General features: G+C 41.5%; 1 protein-coding gene across 1 annotated transcript in view; it reads right to left on the minus strand.

Moving 5' to 3' along the window:
• Window positions 1–17,845, minus strand: part of LOC134444044 (guanylate-binding protein 1-like) — a 59,740-nt gene extending 41,895 nt beyond the window's left edge. Inside the window, exons 1-7 of the mRNA XM_063193519.1 lie at window positions 17,656–17,845; window positions 17,459–17,536; window positions 17,254–17,303; window positions 14,874–14,983; window positions 12,401–12,591; window positions 11,167–11,400; window positions 10,434–10,714 (exon numbers count right to left, since the gene is read on the minus strand). Of these exons, the coding sequence (XP_063049589.1) occupies window positions 10,434–10,714; window positions 11,167–11,400; window positions 12,401–12,591; window positions 14,874–14,983; window positions 17,254–17,303; window positions 17,459–17,536; window positions 17,656–17,830 (1,119 nt within the window). The 5' untranslated portion in view covers window positions 17,831–17,845. The remainder of the gene's footprint in view (window positions 1–10,433; window positions 10,715–11,166; window positions 11,401–12,400; window positions 12,592–14,873; window positions 14,984–17,253; window positions 17,304–17,458; window positions 17,537–17,655) is intronic.
• Window positions 17,846–17,900: the final 55 nt, after the last annotated feature.

Genomic DNA, 17,900 nt, shown 5'->3' on the forward strand with positions numbered 1-17,900 from the left:
ATCAGATGATGTGGCTCTGATCAATAGCCTGACCAGGTGATTTTTGCATCGAAGTAGTTTTCTTGGAAGCTACTGGAGTTGTTCTTCCTGAAAATCCATTTAGACCCGCAATTTAAACTCGGAGAGTCAAAGAGCGCACCCGTGACAAAAAAGGCTTTATCTTTGTTCGAATAGTGAAAAACGCAATTTCTACCTAAACCACTGCTCACATACCCCTCTAGCTACCAGAATTTTTTTTGAATAGGCCGGAATCCTACCAGGAATTCTAAGGAAAAATTGACATTTTGGTCATATTCTAAATAATGTCAAATAACTTGAAAAGAAATGAAAAGTGTCAATTACAAGTTACTTTCATATTAAAGTAGAGAAAACACACTTTCAAATGGTATATCATTTATGGATAATTAATTGTTCAGTATTCCCATAGAGTGCCTTTGATGTGGATTAAATGATAAAAATGTGATAAAATCCGATATTATCTAGGCCTATCTATCTACATATCTATATATTTAGGCCTATCTATCTATCTATCGATCTCTCTATCCATCTATCTATCTATCCTTCCGTCTATCCATCCATCCATCCAGGGTCAAAGTTGAACAATGATCATGTGACGACAACAAATGTCGTTCACCCAAAAGTCCTGTTTTCAAGCGGTTTCAAGCGGTTTCAAGCGGTATAACTGTAATGGACTACACTAGCTAATAATGTTTGAACTAAACCATGCCAAAGACGTGTAAGGATAACCGTAGAAGGTTCCGCAATAGCAGACAGGACATGAATGGAGCTCTAGGAAGTTTCCCCTCCCAATTTGGCACAGGTAAGACGCGCCAGGCATCACCGACTTTGACAAGAATTGAGGTGCTACAAACACCACGTTGGTAGGCTATTATTGGAAGTTAGCATTCAACTCAACGTCTTCGCGCACATTTTTATGAAGGACAACGTGGAGTAGTAACAGTCCTTGACTGCTTTGCCAAAGCTGACACGCAAAATGAGTAGCCAATTGTTCCATGCTGCGCTTCCTTCACGATGCGCTTGTTACGCAGAGCTGTCGCTGTAAGTTGTTCCAGGAAACTAAGATAGTTGGATACCAACATATGGTTTGACTCTGAAAACACACCGAAGACAGTTTACATTTTTAATATGTAGCGTGTAGACATCGGCTGGACAGTTGTGTTTGCTATTTAGGACCATGGCAGAACTCATCACAGTTGAACACCATCTCATAAGCCTAATAAAACAACATGATCTAAAATAGCCTAAATAGTCATACACATGTGCTGTTGACCATGAAAATAGATCGAAGAGGGTTGGAAGTTTTCATATTTAGTGTATATTGGTTGTAGAAACAGAATGGTTGTGTTTGTAGCCATCCAATCTCGGACGGCCGTCATTTGAATTGACGGCAGATTGCCAAATCGCATAAAGCGGCGCATCTCATAATAAAATCTAAAATACTGAAAAATAATATAATATAAACATACAGTTTTTATACTGAAAGTATATCGAGGAGGGTCTGTAATATTGAGCTAAAGTGTTTGAAAGCTGGAAAAACTGCATGATGACGGCCGTTCAGCTGTATTTTCATATGAAAATATTCCGGCCGGCCGCGGCCGTTCTGGTACAGATCCAGCCGGACGCTCATGGCCGTTATGGTAGCTACAGGGTTAAACTTGAATAACTTTGGAATGGAACACGCTAGGAACAAACTGCAAAAACATACAGACAGCTGGGATTTTGATCTTCCGAACAAGCCCTGACATGTGTCTGTGGGTTTAAGACGAAATATTCGGTGGCTGTTCAAAAAATGTCTACAGCTAAAATAAAAAAAAACGGCTGGTATTGAATGTGTTAAAACGGTACTATACTGCGTTTGAAAAGTACTGGTATGCAACAATGTGGCAAGCGGCAACAGCTGCTGCTTATAAACACTCCAAACTGAATAGCGGTTAGCGTTAGCGATTGCTTAGCACTTTTATTTGTAACTTTAACTTACAGTTGGAATAGTATCATCATGTACTGTATGCAGAATTTGCACAAGTGACATTATTTTTGATTGCTTTGTGAATCCATCCTGTAAAATTGCCTCTCTGGCTGTAACAAGTTAGCTAAACATGCTAGGTTACGACACAACCACACGGAGGGAGACAGAGAGAAGAGGGGGCTTTTGATGCCTGCTGCATATGTGGGACAGTGGGAGTGAGTGTGAGAGAGAGAGAGAGAGGCGCTTCTGATTGGATCAGCTGGAGTTTCCTATTAAACCCTGAAGTGCTGGGGAACAGCAAGTAGTGACTGTAATATTGAGTTGGGGTTTTGGTTAAAATCTAGGCCTACCAGCAGTGAAAACAAGCAAATGTGCGAGAAATAATTCACTGCACATGCACTAACAGTCCATACCACATTTGAATTACAAGTAACTTACTATGATGTGATGTGTGTTAGGGATGTCCCGATCCAATATCTGGATCGGATCGGCCGCAGATATAGGCAAAAAATGCGTATCGGGATCGGATCGGCAAGCACGAAAAAATCCGATCCAGAATCCATTTTTTTTTCCAAAGTCCGGTCCGTGTTCACCCGTGCTCACCCACAATCCATACCAGTTTTTACTGTGGTTGTTCTTAAACTCCGGTCCGCATTTTCCAGCACACCTTCAGCTCTCGTCAGCACACACGTGGGAGCAACCGCCTCAGCTTTTGTTCAGCTCTCACACCGCAGGCAGCGTAAGTATTTCAGTCTGTGGTTTCAAAGAGCTTTAAACTGTCCTTAGTGTCCGTGAACAGACCAGACACACAAAATTGCGTGCTCCATGCCACTCTGCCTGCATTTCAGATGGCATTTCAGTAACAAGCGCTAATGTTTGGCTACAAACACTGAAAGTTAAGATTTCACATGCTTCTCTCCGAGGCACCGTTTTCCTCTCATCCCCCAATGTTTGTTGCTCAGCCACTACTGCTCCCTTTCTGTCCCACGATGTGTGTGTGCATGTGTGAGTGTGAATGTTTTAATATGGACAATGCTGTCTTGCTAAGATGCTAAGCAGATGTTAAATTAAGGATGTGCTAATTCACATGGAGGAGCAAAAGCATACGGTAGAAAATGGTATTGTTAAATGTTATTGTGTCCACTGCTGAGTAAATAAATATTATAGTAGCCTACTCGACAGTGGTTGTGTCCGAATTAGTTTAAGATTTATTTTAGCTATTTATCTCATTCCATTTTGATTAATTTGTAGCAGTTGTTTAGTTGTGATTGTTGTTTATTGGCATTAATCTAGGCTGTATTAGGCTGCCTATGGCATAATGATTGAGGATCTTAGGCTACCTTGGGCATATGAGAGGGCCTCCAGTAGCCTAGGTATGCATACTGTGTGTCTTGGAATTTTCTTAACTTTTTTGTCTATGTTAAATGTAAACTCGTCCTGAATTTTCAACATGCTAGCAGCATAAAAAAAGAAATCCACCTTTACATGGAAAACATATGAATACTTCAACTGCTTGAATAAGCATTCACTTACAGTTTAGAATATAATTTGCACTGATGAATTTTCAATGGTTTCCTTCTAATCTGGTTCAAGAGTTGAGCACTGGTGGCATTTTTGTTTGTGTAGTTAATTGACTATTATTTTGCCTAATTTGTATTGAACAGGTTTCTCAGTACAAACCATTGTGTATTACTCAAATTCACCTAATTCAGCTGGCTAGTTGTTATCAAGAGTAAACCCCTTTTCAACATGAGTGTGACAAGAAAGTAAGTAGGCTAAATAACTTTCAATTTAAATACTCCGATAGGCCGGTATCGGTATCGGCCGGTATCGGATCGGAAGTGAAATAAAATATCGGTATCAGATCGGAAGTGCAAAAACCTGGATCGGGACATCTCTAATGTGTGTTATCCAAATAAATATACACTCATGTTCCTCTATTTTGTGTCATTTTACCAAATTATTTGGATGGGATTATTTAAAAAAAGTGCTGCTGTTTCAGTGCAGAGTAGACTATTATGACAGTGTTCTATTGAGATTGGCGTGATTTGTACCGGGAGTTGGAAAAATATTGCATTACAGGACATAAAAACGTTGCAATATTTTATGTGTGATTTTTTAATTATTATTTTTTAGGCACCGAAAAGAACCGAAATACATGTTGATACCGATACCCCTACCAAATTATTGGTATCGTGACAACACTACTACGACCCAATTTGACACTTTAATTAATAGGGCCGTGCGATTTGCTAATGAGCACGTCCTCATTTCCATCTCAGGTGCGCATGTTCCCTCCTCTGGGGAAACGTGCCTGAAGCGTCGTACAGTGGAAGCATTTGGCTCGCATCCAACTGTCGGCTTGGCTCGGCACCAGAGTTCTCAACGGGTCGGGTCAGCCCGACAAACCCGACGGGCCCCTTGGGTTCGGGCCGGGTTCGGGTCGAAAATATAAGCATATGGCTCGGGTCGGTTCGGTCCGCGGGCTCAATCTTTTCCGCCCAGTGAAAAAAAAAAAAAAAAATCAGTTCTGCTGTTTACCGTGAATCATGGCGAATTTCCCCTAGATGGGTCAGTAAAGCTAGGCCTATCTATCTAAATATATGTAGGCCTGCGTAACGAAGGTCTGGCAGGCTGCTGCATGCAACGTTGCGCGCAGTGCTTAATTTGTAAATCACAAGGTACCGGAATGCAAAACAAACATGACATCACAGCGATGATGAGTTGGACAGAGGTCCCTGAACGCACGTCCCATGTCAGCTCATGGAACCATACTTTTGTTTCTTAATACAAGGGACGGTTGGCAATCCAATGTCTATTTTAAACAACAGCCATAGTAGCCTATTTAATACTGTAATGACAACAACCAATATTTTTAGTTTGATCGCTAACTTTATGCTTAGTAGTCTCAGCAAATGCAGTGCATGGAAATTATGCTTATGAGGTGAAACGAAGCCGAAGCGGTCTTCTATGGAAAGGACAGTGGCTTTCCAATTAGGCTATCCTTTCCCCGTATTCACACAACGCTGGCATATGCGTATTAAACATTAAATCCATGCTTTGTTGGCGACTTTGTTGCATATAATTTGGCTAATCCGCATGTGCTGTTGCGATATGCCACTTCACTATTTAAATGGCTCGTGCACCGATGGTAAGCGAGCGGCAGCGAAGACGGCGATTTTCCCGGTAGACCTGACTTTTCACACTGACTGTCTGCTCGCGCTTCGGTCTGGTTGAAAATCCCCCCAGCCAATGTTTTATTTGGAGCGTGTAGGCCCTGTTTGAATGAAATATCACATTGTCTTTGCTGTTTTCGTGCTGTTTTCGACTTGTAAGCAACTGTCGGGAAGGAAAGGTGCGCACACACATGGGAGCGCTCGCCAGCCGAGGAAGATCTCATCCTCTCACCTAGGCTATCTGTCTTTTTTGCTACATGGCTTATCCATGCATCAACCGTAGCCCAGGTGCCACTAGAAATTAGTAGGCTATGTCCAAAACCTTGTGTGCCGACCAAAATTTTATGAAACTTTTAAACAATGTTTGGCACAGCCAGGCTTTCCATCTCATCCGCGCATATGAACAAACAAGGAGGGAGGGGCAACTTCACGTAGCCTACATTTAATCAGACACTCGGGATGGAAATGTAGCCTAGTAAGCCTACATTTAGAAGTCAAAACAAAAGGTGGATAGATTGTTGTTGCCGTGATGAGGCGGTTATTGAAATCGCGCTGTGGATAATTCTGCTTAAATAGCAAGAACGTAAGTTTCCCCATTTTATATTATGTTTCTATTGTGGAAAATATCTTTTCACTCATTTACTGCACATAAGTGCCCTTAAAGACCCACCACAACCCGTCATTCTCCATAGGATAACGTGGGGAAACTCGACCCCCGGCTTCGGGCCTCGGGCCGGGTTCGGTTAGATAATTCCAGTGATGTGTCGGGTAACATCGGGCTCGGGCTTTAAAAGCCACGGGCCGGGTAGGGTCGGGTTGACATTTTCAGGCCCGTTGAGAACTCTACTCGGCACGATTATGGAAAAATTCATAATCACGATTATTTTGCTCAAAATCACAATCACGATTATTAATCACGATAATTGATTTTTGCATTTTTTTTTGAAAATTATAACAAGCTGAAATATAACCAAGAATGAATTACATACGGGATGAGCAAAATAAAATGAATTGTAATTATTATGTAAAGGCAATAGCATGAAACTTAAGTGGACACATTTCTGGCCAGAAACACCAGCCTGTCAGTATGTTCTGGCTTCAAGGATGCTCTCAAAAGTAGGTCAGTTGCCATGATTAAAATCATGAGTTCAGTTTCACTATTTTATCGAGATTTTGATTATTTTTCGATTAATTGTGCAGCCCTACAAGTCTGACTCCCTAGCCGCTTACCAAGAATATTAGTATGAATATTCATCACCATGCAGTATGAAGACATACTTCCGCTTGTTTGTTTTATATCGTATACATTTAACAAACCAAACCTTTTGAAAACCGATTGAAATTTGAAGGAGTTATGATCATCTGAAAAGTACATTTCACCATCAACCCAATGCAATGGGTGAGCCAACTGGCGAGCTAAAATGGCCGCCATGTGTGGACAATCCGCTCACGTTGCTAGCAACGCGGACGACGTATCTAGTCTTCTATACAGATCTGTGCCCATGGTGTAAAATGACATGACAAAAAAACACCAACTGCTTGTGGGTAGATGACGTGACGTGTAAATTTTGCTGTCACAGGCTATTAAAATTAAGTAAATTCATGCTTTCAAAATTGTCGATGTTTTAAATGATTAAACTAGTGTCTATGTTGTGAAAAAGTAATGTGTAATAAATCCAGAGCTTAAATAAGTATACTTAATTTTGAGTCAAATGTCACATTTGTCCTATGGTGTGACGGTCACAAGCCTGGTTCTCCATATTAAAACATTCTTAAATAAATAATCAAAGCTCAGTCATTTGTCTAAACAACCCTGGCATGTTTTTCAAGGTGTCTATTTTACCAAGCGGCAATGCTTAACCCTCTCGGCGCCAAAGGTTTTTGCCCAAAACGGATAATTTTGACATGTCATATTCAAAAGGCTGTGGCTTGACATAGGTAATAGATAGAGCCTGACAATTAATGAGACAAATATTGAGGATGACCCAAAGTTTATTTTAGGAGTAAATTATCCCATCTAATTTGCATATTATGACGTCATATGGTGTCGGCCATTTTGAATTTATAATGAGTTATTACATATTTATGCATATTTGTAAAATATTTTTCATAATTTATTTAATTCAATTTATAAAATTTCCCCAGACACCTTCACTATTATGTTCTGTGCATACATTTAGGTCTAGATAGCAACAATTGTACACTAAATGTGTAATTTGTAACTAATATTGTGCAACAATGTAGCACAGTGACAAACACAAGTGAATGGAAGGTTGCCGTTTTGCCTGTAGGGGCTGGTCTATGAAGGTGACAAGTTTTTTTTAGTGCATGGAAACCCTTCACAGCAATGCCCAGCATACAGATTCAATCCACACTAGGGGTATTATGTGTATTTTGTCCATCTGTGGGTCTTTGAACCAAGTACAGCAGGCCTACAGTAGCCTACAGTAGGCCTGTCAGCGTACACCCTGAAGGACTCCGGGTATGGACTACATTTCTAAAAACTTGTGCAAATACCTATTCAAACCAAGTGTTACATTTACTGATATACAAATAAGTGATATAAAGGAACCTGTGTGTGTGTGTGTGTGGGGGGGGGGGGTGGGGGGGGGTACCATAGGCTATCGCCGATGTCATTCTGATGCACCAAACCCCAGCTGGTATCACAATTTTCTGTTGCTAATAGACTCAGTCAGGTCGCAATTTGACATAGTTATTACTATTATTATATTATTAGAATAGCATTGCTATTTATTTAGACCTGCAGACGGCACAAACAGTGTCGGGTAGCGTGAACTGCGATTCCAATTTGCACCGAGTAGAATGGGCACGAGACCTGTGTGTCTCAGGCGCCTATAGCCTACTTCTCACTCAACATCCCCCGCTGTTGGCAGGAATATGCACTCTTCTTTTGTCTTCATTTACTTTTCTACTTAGTATACAAGCTCTTCTACAAACATCCCGACCCCTGTCACCCTGCAGGTGTTGACTATTGAGTCTGTAACAGGCAAATTACGACGCGCTTCCTCACCCCCCGTTGCAATGAACGTCGCCAGCATAGCGACATAGCCTACATAGCAGCACGCAATATTTACCTCGCGTCTTGATCGGAAAAAACCTTCCCTTCCTCATTATATAAGTCTCCTGCAGAAACAAACACTTCTATTGTGTGCTTACAAGTGAATGAATAAAGGGTTTTCCTGTTACAGTCCCCATGATCGACAAATAGGCTATCGATAGTCTCCCTCAGGCACCATAACATGGGAAGTTCTACTGCGGCAGAAAATACACTCCTGTTTGCATATTACCTCATTTAGGGGCGAAATATATGATGAATACATATGTACAACCATGACAAGTTACCATCTGAATGCATTTGGTCATTTATTCAGTAGAATTATCCACGTAATGTCACTGCAGAGTTTCTTCCGTCTTTCGAGTTGTTTCACAGGGGAGGAGTTACTTCCGCAATGAACGCGGTTTGTAGTTTTGTAGTTTTCTTAAACAAAATACCATATAAGGCGTCCCAATGTGTTTAGAACTGAAGTAAAACACGTCTGCCACCTATAGAGGTGGAAGTTGAACTACATTTGATATCCTATTTGAAAAAAACGACCGTTTTATACAATACGGCATCTCGTCGACAAAAGTCGACTGTGGCGCCCAGAGGGTTAATTTTGTTTCCTGTATTTCTGAGACCATATGGACTTATGAAACTTTGTCACAGAAAACAATGTCCTGTGGTGTGACATCATATTTTTGGGTAATTCTGTGGATAATTATCTATTGTTGAAGCTCCAGCGGTACATAAATTGTGACTTTAGACCCGTAAGAAGCCAATGGCAAGGGTGGATTTTAGGTTTTTCTCTCAGAGTTCTTCAATCAATCAATTACGCTTTGCTACCACAAGATGTATTAGTTTTGTAGTCCTTTGGTGTGACAGCCATAAAATACATTTTGACAATAGTGTAGATTTTTCATATTTTTGTCTTATGTAGATGTATGCAAATGCATCTAACTAAATGTGAAATTGTATTTCAGTTGGCAACGACACAGCTTTAAATTAACTCAAAAGCTCAAATGTCCTATGGTGTGATGGTAAGAGTCCTATGGTGTGACACTTTGGAGTATCACACCAAAGGACAAACAGGTCACACCAAAGGACTAGATATCTGAGAAATAGCTTTTAAAACAACTAGTTGTACATTTTACATTTTTTTGACTAGATTTTGTGTATTCAAATTACGTATTCCTTTATTGGCCATTGGAATTTATACTTTGATGCATTGTTGATGAATATTTGCTGTTGATTTTAGATACTGTCAAAGGATATAAAATGCCATTAATGGTGCTTTGAAACCATAAAATATAATGGTAACAGTGAAGGAAAGATGAGTGAGAGAGTATAGAGAAGTATAGATGAATAAAGTATGCTGTGAAGAGCTCAATATAGCATAAATGTGCTGTCCAGCTTGAGATACCAAACAGGCACTGGCCACTATACACACTACAGGTTCAATGGTGTGACATTCATAGCATACCTACAAAGAGGGTGAGGTGTGATGGTCATGCCAAGGTCACACTTTAGTATGAGTCTTATGAGCTCTTCAGGTTAAATGTAATGACCGCATGGCTGTCATTGAGTGTTACGATAGGCTGATCATCTATGACTTAAAAGACTTATAAGCATAAAGTGTAGGTCCATATTGACTACAGCATTACATTATGATCAAAACACAAAATAAACATGTTGATGCATTCGTTTCTGGCTTTTGCATTTCTGTCCTTTAGTGTGACATGAATGTCCTACGGTGTGATATTTTTTTTAACGCTCAAATATTTGTTTGAGCCTAACAATATTTTTGATAAACACTGAATATTGCATTAGGGAAGAACAAATTATCATCCCTGAAATGTTGGTATAAATTCGGCCAATTTTGAAAATTTAAAAAGAAAGATATCCCTGTATTTCCTCGAAGGTTTCTAATAAGCTCACCTCTAATGGGGAAAAAAATCCTTAAACGGTTATTTCTCATTAAATTAAGACTTTAAAAAATGCAATAAATATGAAGAGTGCAACAATGTTCATAAAACTCCATCAAGCCATTTCTACATTACGTAATATATTTATTTCTTAACGTCACACCAAAGGACATATTTTCAGCAAAGTGCTTTATCAACGTAAATAAATAATCAATTAATAGACCAACATTGTGACCACTTCATAAAGACAGGCTTTTTGGTAATTTCTGTGGTATTTGAAAACCTACCCTGAGCAGAAGCAGATGCTTCCCATCGTGACTGTTGAAGGATGCCTTCATAAACTTGCTGATGGCTTTCGGTACCGCTTCCCTGTGGACCTTATACAGCGCCTCCTGTGTCTCTGTGGGGAATTCCACTTTCTCAATCATCTCTTTCTCGTAGAGCTCCAGAGCCTCTGCCAGAGCTCGGCCATTATGGATCTTTGCCAGCGACACCACAGCGTTCTCCAGACATGGCATCTTCCCACTGCGGATCGCCTCCACAGACGACTCTACCAGGCTACCCAGCACTGCAGGACAACAGAGGAGCAATTAGACCATTAGATACCAGAAACAAACATTAATACCCATTAGGGCTGCACAATGTACAACACAAATGTATTGAAATCGTGATATCAAGAGTGGCGATATGCGTATTGCGAAAATGACCTAATTATCGATAACAAGCAAAAAAATAATTGTGCTGTCCAATCGTTAGCTGAATGTCAACAAACACACGAGAAGCCCACCACGACCAAAGCCATGTCCCCCACACAGACCGACAAATTAGTGACAAGAAAAACACTCTGCTATATTTCTAAATATCGTTGAAATATCGTTATCGAGGCATTGCATGGTGTTATCGGGTATCACATTTTTTTCTGATATTGTGCGGCCCTAATACCCATTGATCACCAGCAGACCAACATAGAAAGCTGAAAACTTTACCCACACACATCATTTCATTTCCAGCACTACTCACTTCTGCCGGTCAGCTTTTGGTCTCCTCTCATGGTCTTGACCTGGGCCTCATGGTGGATGTAGTTGCAGAACTCATTTGCCTGCTCTACAAAGCTCTCATCTAGGTCATCATCCGTCAGCTGCTCCACACGTTTCATCTTCTGCTTACTGGCCGGCCGTTCCATGACGAAGCAGCGTCGCACCACAAAGAACTCTTTTAAGCTTTGCCGAACCTTGTTCACTTCAGGTTTGGAGCCTATGAAGGCACCATTAAGACAGACGGTTCTTACCAATGATGGGAATGTGTGTGTGTGTGTGTGTGTGTGTGTGCGTATTGCATAATTTATGTTAATGCTCAAAAGTGAGGAATATGATTTTCCAGACCAGAAAGCATCCTCTAGGGTAGGTATTGGCAAGGTGTTAACGATTCAATGCGCATCACGATACACATGCCACAATGTGATTCTATCACAATGCATTGCAATTCATGTAATATTGCGATGCACTTTCACCTTTCACTCGCCCTCCCTGCATTTTACATTGCCCTCTGTATGTATACCACCCAAATAGATTGCTTGCATATGGCTGGCTGGAAAGCACATGTGGTTTTGAGCGTGCAGATTCACTTAAGAAAGGAAAGGATGAATAAATAAAAATAATGAAAAACATTTATTTTAAAAAGCTTGAAAATCAATTATATTATTTTAAGTAGTGCATATGCGCCATTTCGTGTGCATTCTGTAGATTACTAAATTCCAAGATAGCAAGGTTGTTGGGTTTTTTTTTGGTGAAACTCACACCGGGGCACAGCAAATAAATACCCAGGCACGTGCCCTTGTAAAATATGTCTGGCGACACCCCTGGGGCCTGGGGTTACCGTTGGAGGCCTGTTAGGGTAGGATATTCCAGTTCATATGCTTACTGACACCTTTTGGTGCAAGCAAAAAGTGCCTAAACAGTTTTCATGTGGAATCTTGAGGATTCACTGGATTTACATACACCCCATCGACTACTGTTTCCTTTGTGATCTATTGTGATCCATAGATTCCTACAGCTGTCCGCAACAAGCAACATAACAACTACTGCCCATTGTTCATCTGCCCATTGAAAGTCTTTCACTGTATCTGTTTGAGGTTGATATGTATGCTATGTTTGCTTGTATTTTGTGTGCTTCATTTTCTTTCGTTGTGTGTGTGTGTGTGTGTCTTCTTGGGTGTGAGAGGGAGACAGAAACATAGAAAAGATTTTAAAAAGACCTTCTTTCTGCTCCAGAGAATTCTCCAGGTATTCATCAGCACTGATAGGTTTGCCCTTCAGCTCCAGCTCCAACATGAAGTCTCTGACGGTCCACACGAAGGAAGGGAAGAAGCGCTTCAGCTTCAGCTCTGTGTTCTCGCTGTCCTCAGTGGACTTCACCCTGATGTGCTCCGTCAGTTCTGTTACAAGACTATAGGGGGAGCTGTTGAGGAGAAGTCACCTAAAGGCAAGAGATGATTGTGCGTGTGTGTCTGTGTGTGTAAAGGCTCATTCACATCAGACTTGTACGATATTCCGAATTGAAATTCACAGTAATGTTATAATATGAACACTAGGTGGTGGTGTTCTGTGTACTCTCAATGGGTGGTGTACATTAAATTCAAAGAAATTCAAGGAAATGACAAAATGGGAACACTAGATGGTGCTGTATATTTATCAGTATCAGAGCCGTATATTAAGAGAGTTCGGCTATCCCGCTATGTTGATTGGTATATACCAAAAATACTGAATCAAACCAAGATAACGCGAAACACGCCCAATCAATGCAAAAGCGTGTGTTCAAGTTGGGTCTCCTAAGGGGGCGTTGTCCCCTACTACTTCTTCTCTTTTTGAGGTGTTTGCGCAAGACGTGCGCTACCGCCATCTACAGCGCTAAGGGGACTTCATTGATTCTCAACCTCAGGACTCCGAAGGTCTCCTAACCGAAGGTCTCCTAAAGGGGCGTTCACCCGACATAAAGTGGATACCGGAAAAGAAACAAAATGACGCTTCTTGTTACATCCACCTTCTTTGTATATACTGTGAAAACATATCTTTGCGCTTAGTACTACCAAGTTATTATTTCTGTCACGCTAATTTAAGGTCCTTTTTTCCTGCGAAAATCCCGTCGCATCCTATGAGTACTGTCTTTCAATCGTGTTTAATGCACTGCTGAGCACATCACGGTTATTTTTAAACTACTAAATCTCGACACAAAGTGAAACTTTGCTGCAAGTATCAACAGGGTCCCTGTACATGAACTTGACCATTGTTGTGAATATTACGTATTTGTGTACATTACTTAAATATTGACATTGACGTTGGCCTTACCTAGTGGGGTAGGCAACAACACGGAAGGCAACGCGAGACATGTAGGCTACTGTGCTGATAAAACCCTCTTTTAAGCAAACTCTTTCTATACGAACAAAGTTGTTAACATTTGTGTTCATAAGGGAGTTTTTCCTCACCCCTGATGCCACCAGGGGCCGCATCTGAGCGCCCAATTTCTGTGTGACTATCTATGACTTATGCTAGACCCAGCCACTATGGACCGTACACATCTAAGAATCGTGGTCCTAACCTACGTTGACCTTATGACTCTACAATCTCTTTATATCTCTTCTTCCTCTGCCTTCCTGCTATCTCTGTCTCTCCTCTCTTCCTCTCCTTTTAATTCCATCTCTAACAATTATGTTTTTTTCTCATTTGTTAAGCACTTTGAGTTGCATCCCTTGTATGATACAGTGCTATACAAATACAATTATTATTAAAAAATATTATTATGTTGGGATCTTGATAACACTAAAACCGAAGTTTGATAACCCATCAAGCCTTATTTGTATTTTAAATCCAGCAATTGTGACCCATAGGGTTACACTGTAGAATCCTCGCCGTGGGGAGCAAACATGGCGTCCATGATTCGAGTTGGCCAGACTCTCTTAATATACGGCTCTGATCAGTATGTGTCTATTCCCGGCACCTGTTGGGCTGCTTCCACCACCTAGTGTTTGTATTATGCCATTACTTTGAATTCAATTCAGAATTTCTTACAAGCCTGATTCACATACAAGGTTTGCGTGTGCAGAGACAGGGGGTGCATCCCAATATGTGACCTTGCCTCCTCCACTTGTGCTTGTCTCCTCGTCCCGCCTCCTGGCCCCTCCTCCGTGGAGAAAACGATAAAGTTTCCCAGCTGTCAGCCTCGCCACAACAACTTTTGAGGGACTGTTTTTCATTCGCCATCCCAATTGCAAATGAGAAAAAGACTTTACAATTGAACTTTTGCAAGATATTGAAATATAATGCTGTTGTCAGTGATGTCATCATGACGAGAAGCAAGTGGAGGAGGCAAGTGGAGGAGGCAAGGTCGCATATTAAAACGCACTCAGGGACAGGAGCAGTGGGAGCAAGAGAGGTTCATGTGCTGTTCAGTTGTGCTTTTCACACTGGGCGGCTTGGATGCTGTTCTATCTGCATATCCCATCCCCTACATTCCAATGGGAGCCTGCTCAAGCCAGTGTAGAAAGTAGACTCGAGCTCTATATTCAAGTTGCAACACGCACTTGTCGAGTGCCACCCATGCACTGCACTTTGGTGTAAAATGAATAATTTACCTTCACGTTTTCTAACCATTTCGGACTGAGCATACATTAGGCCATGTTTCGCCTAGGCTACGCCCTGTGCTTACAGTGTAAATAAGCTGTAAAAGGATACTGTAGTTTCTCCAAGGCATTGTTATCAATGGTTATCATGCTGTTGTAGACCAGAGTGCTGCTTAGCAGAACGGCCAGACAGAAGATCCGCGTGTCATGTTTCTCATCACCCTGGAAACAGCACAAGACAACATGTTATTAGGGTGCATCAGATGCCCCCTATGAAAAGATATTGCCTTGGCCCTATAGTAAAAATGTTCTAATAACAGTAAAAACACACTGTGTAAAATATTTTGAAATTTGGATGAAGTCTTCCGGGACCACCAGCCCCATGAAAATAGAAAATAATGGTGATAGTCAGAATCTTGGAATAGAAATGGACATTTCGCTGCATAAAGCTGCTCCATAAAAATATATTGCCTCAGCTGTGTGATAAAAATCTTCTATGCACAGTAAAGTCACTCTGTGTATAATATGTTGAAATTTAGATGAATTCTACTGGGTCAACCAGGCCCATGAAAATACAAAATAATGGTGATAGCGATGGGCAACCTGGATTCCAAAGCTGAAGTCCAGTGCCACATATTCCAAATGACATACCTAGTTTTACCTTTCCAATTAAGGCAATTGGACAGGTAAAACCAGGTAATTTGAAATCTGTGGCACTGGATTGTAGCTTTTGAATCCAGGTTTTCCATTGGGTCTTTCTCAAAGCCTAGGCCAGTGTCCTTCCAAGTGTATCAGCCTAATTAGTCACGCCCAGTGATTGGATACTTTTTGGTGAACTCTACAGAATATCCAATCACTGGGTGTGACTAATAAGGGTATCCAATCACTGGGTGTGACTAATTAGGCTGATACACTTGGAAGGGCACTGGCCTATGCTTTGAGAAAGACCCATTGTCTTAAAACAGAGGTGGGCAAACCCTGTGACACATTTGCCCCTGCCAATATAATGAACCAGCTGATCCTAATTACCACTTAAGCCAGGTTGATGAGGTAATTAGTGAAATCACCTGTATTGGGAGCACAAACAGAAGGAATATCTAAGCAGGCTGTGCATTCAGTCGATCCACTTACACAGACTTCAGTCTCGGGACAGACAGATGGTCAAACTGCTATATTCAGGCAAAATTGCTGTTTTGCAACACAATATCAACTCCTTGCTGCCTTGGACCACTGCTAGTATCAAGCAAGAGATTGTAAAGCTGTATGACTGTTATATTTGTGTGTTTCACTGTGGGCCTACAATTCATGGAGGAACATCTGTACTAAAGCTGTGAATGCTCCTTTGAATGCCTAGGCTACAAGGCAGTCAATACAACTGTATCGAAGAGTGCCATTACTTCTTTATCCCATCGCCTGTGGTAGTATTTCACTTTACTCCATCAGATGAGCACCATAACTTACCTGAGAGGCCCTTGGCAATGGACTCTGGACCTGGTGATACCCATGACATACCTAGAAGACACTTAAGTACAGGTTTTGGGAAGCCACTCTTTCCAACATCACATACAGTTGTATTGACTGTACTCTATTGAACTACTGCAGGGAGTTCTTGAAAAAGAACTGTACAATCCTGTAGGCCCACAGGTGAAACACACAAAAGTCATACAGCTTCGCAATCTCTTGCTTGATACTAGCAGTGGGTCAGATGGTGCATTATATTGGCTATATTTGGAATATGTGGCACTGGACATCAGCTTTGGAATCCAGGTTGCCCATCACTATCACCATTGTTTTATATATTCATGGTCCTGGTGGACCCAGTAGAATTCATCTAAATTTCAACATATTTTACACAGAGTGATTTTACTGTGCATAGAACATTTTTAACACACAGCTGAGGCAATATGTTTTTATTGGGTAGCTTGATGCACCGAAATGTAAATTTCTATTCAGGGCTGGACTGGGGGACAAATAGGGCCCGGGCACTTTTGGATTTAAGGGGACCCCCTCATTATTATTAGTGGCGGAGAACTGACTCACCAGTGGGCCCCGCATCTTCTTTGGCCCCTATTTTCAGTAATGTAAAAAATATAAAAATGGGGGCCCAGGAGGGTGCAAGGCCCACTGGGGAATGCCCGCTATGCCACATGGCCAGTCCAGCCCTGTTTCTATTCCAAGATTTTGACTATCACCCTTATTTTCTATTTTCATGGGGCTGGTGGCCCCGGTACACTTCATGCAAATTTCAAAATATTTTACACAGTGTGTTTTTACTGGGTGTAGAACATTTCTATTATAGGGCCAAGGCAATATCTTTTCATAGGGGGCATCTAGAGGATGCCAGCATTTAGAGGATGCTAGATTTTAAAAATTTTCCCAAATGCATTAATTTATGTTTTTAACCTTCTTTGAATACACACGTGCGGGCGCGCACGCACGCCCGTACGCAGGCATACACGCACGCACACTACCAAATGCTATACTGCCCTCACTTTTTCCACATCTCCCAGTCCCTCTGTGTCCAGTAGCACCAGGGTGTGCCCTAGTCAGGAGGAGAAACACATGTAAACAACATTAACTCTGGATGGACAAAAGACAAGTAAGTGTGTGTGTGTGTGTGTGTGTGTGTGTGTGTGTGTGTGTGTGTGTGTGTGTGTGTGTGTGTGTGTGTGTGTGTGTGTGTGTGTGTGTACCCACCATCTTTAATGGGATGAGGTATACACCACATCCAGATGCCTTTGGTCTTGGACTCGACGGTGCTGCCCAGAGCAAAGCCTGAGAGAGGAGTTGTAACCAAGGCAGCAATTACAATGTAAATCCTCTGAATGCATGCTAAAGCCAATAGTCAATATATCCCTGTAATGCACCAAAAGACAAACAACAGTAGTCAGAACCTTTTCTCTTCCCTGCCAGTCGGTTCATGAGGAAGGATTTCCCCGTGCGGTAGAGCCCCACCACTGCCACCACCACCACCAGCTCCTGGCTGTGCTCCAGGATCTGCAGTGCCCCCTGCTGGACACTCAGGCGCCCGTCAGGCCCCGTATCAATCAGACACACCGGCTCTTCCATGCTCACTGTGGCTGCAGTCACACACATTCAATATGAATTCAAATTAGTGGTGGGCCGTTATCGGCGTTGT

This window comes from Engraulis encrasicolus, unplaced genomic scaffold (genome assembly GCF_034702125.1).
Source record: "Engraulis encrasicolus isolate BLACKSEA-1 unplaced genomic scaffold, IST_EnEncr_1.0 scaffold_43_np1212, whole genome shotgun sequence".
NCBI lineage: Eukaryota > Metazoa > Chordata > Actinopteri > Clupeiformes > Engraulidae > Engraulis > Engraulis encrasicolus.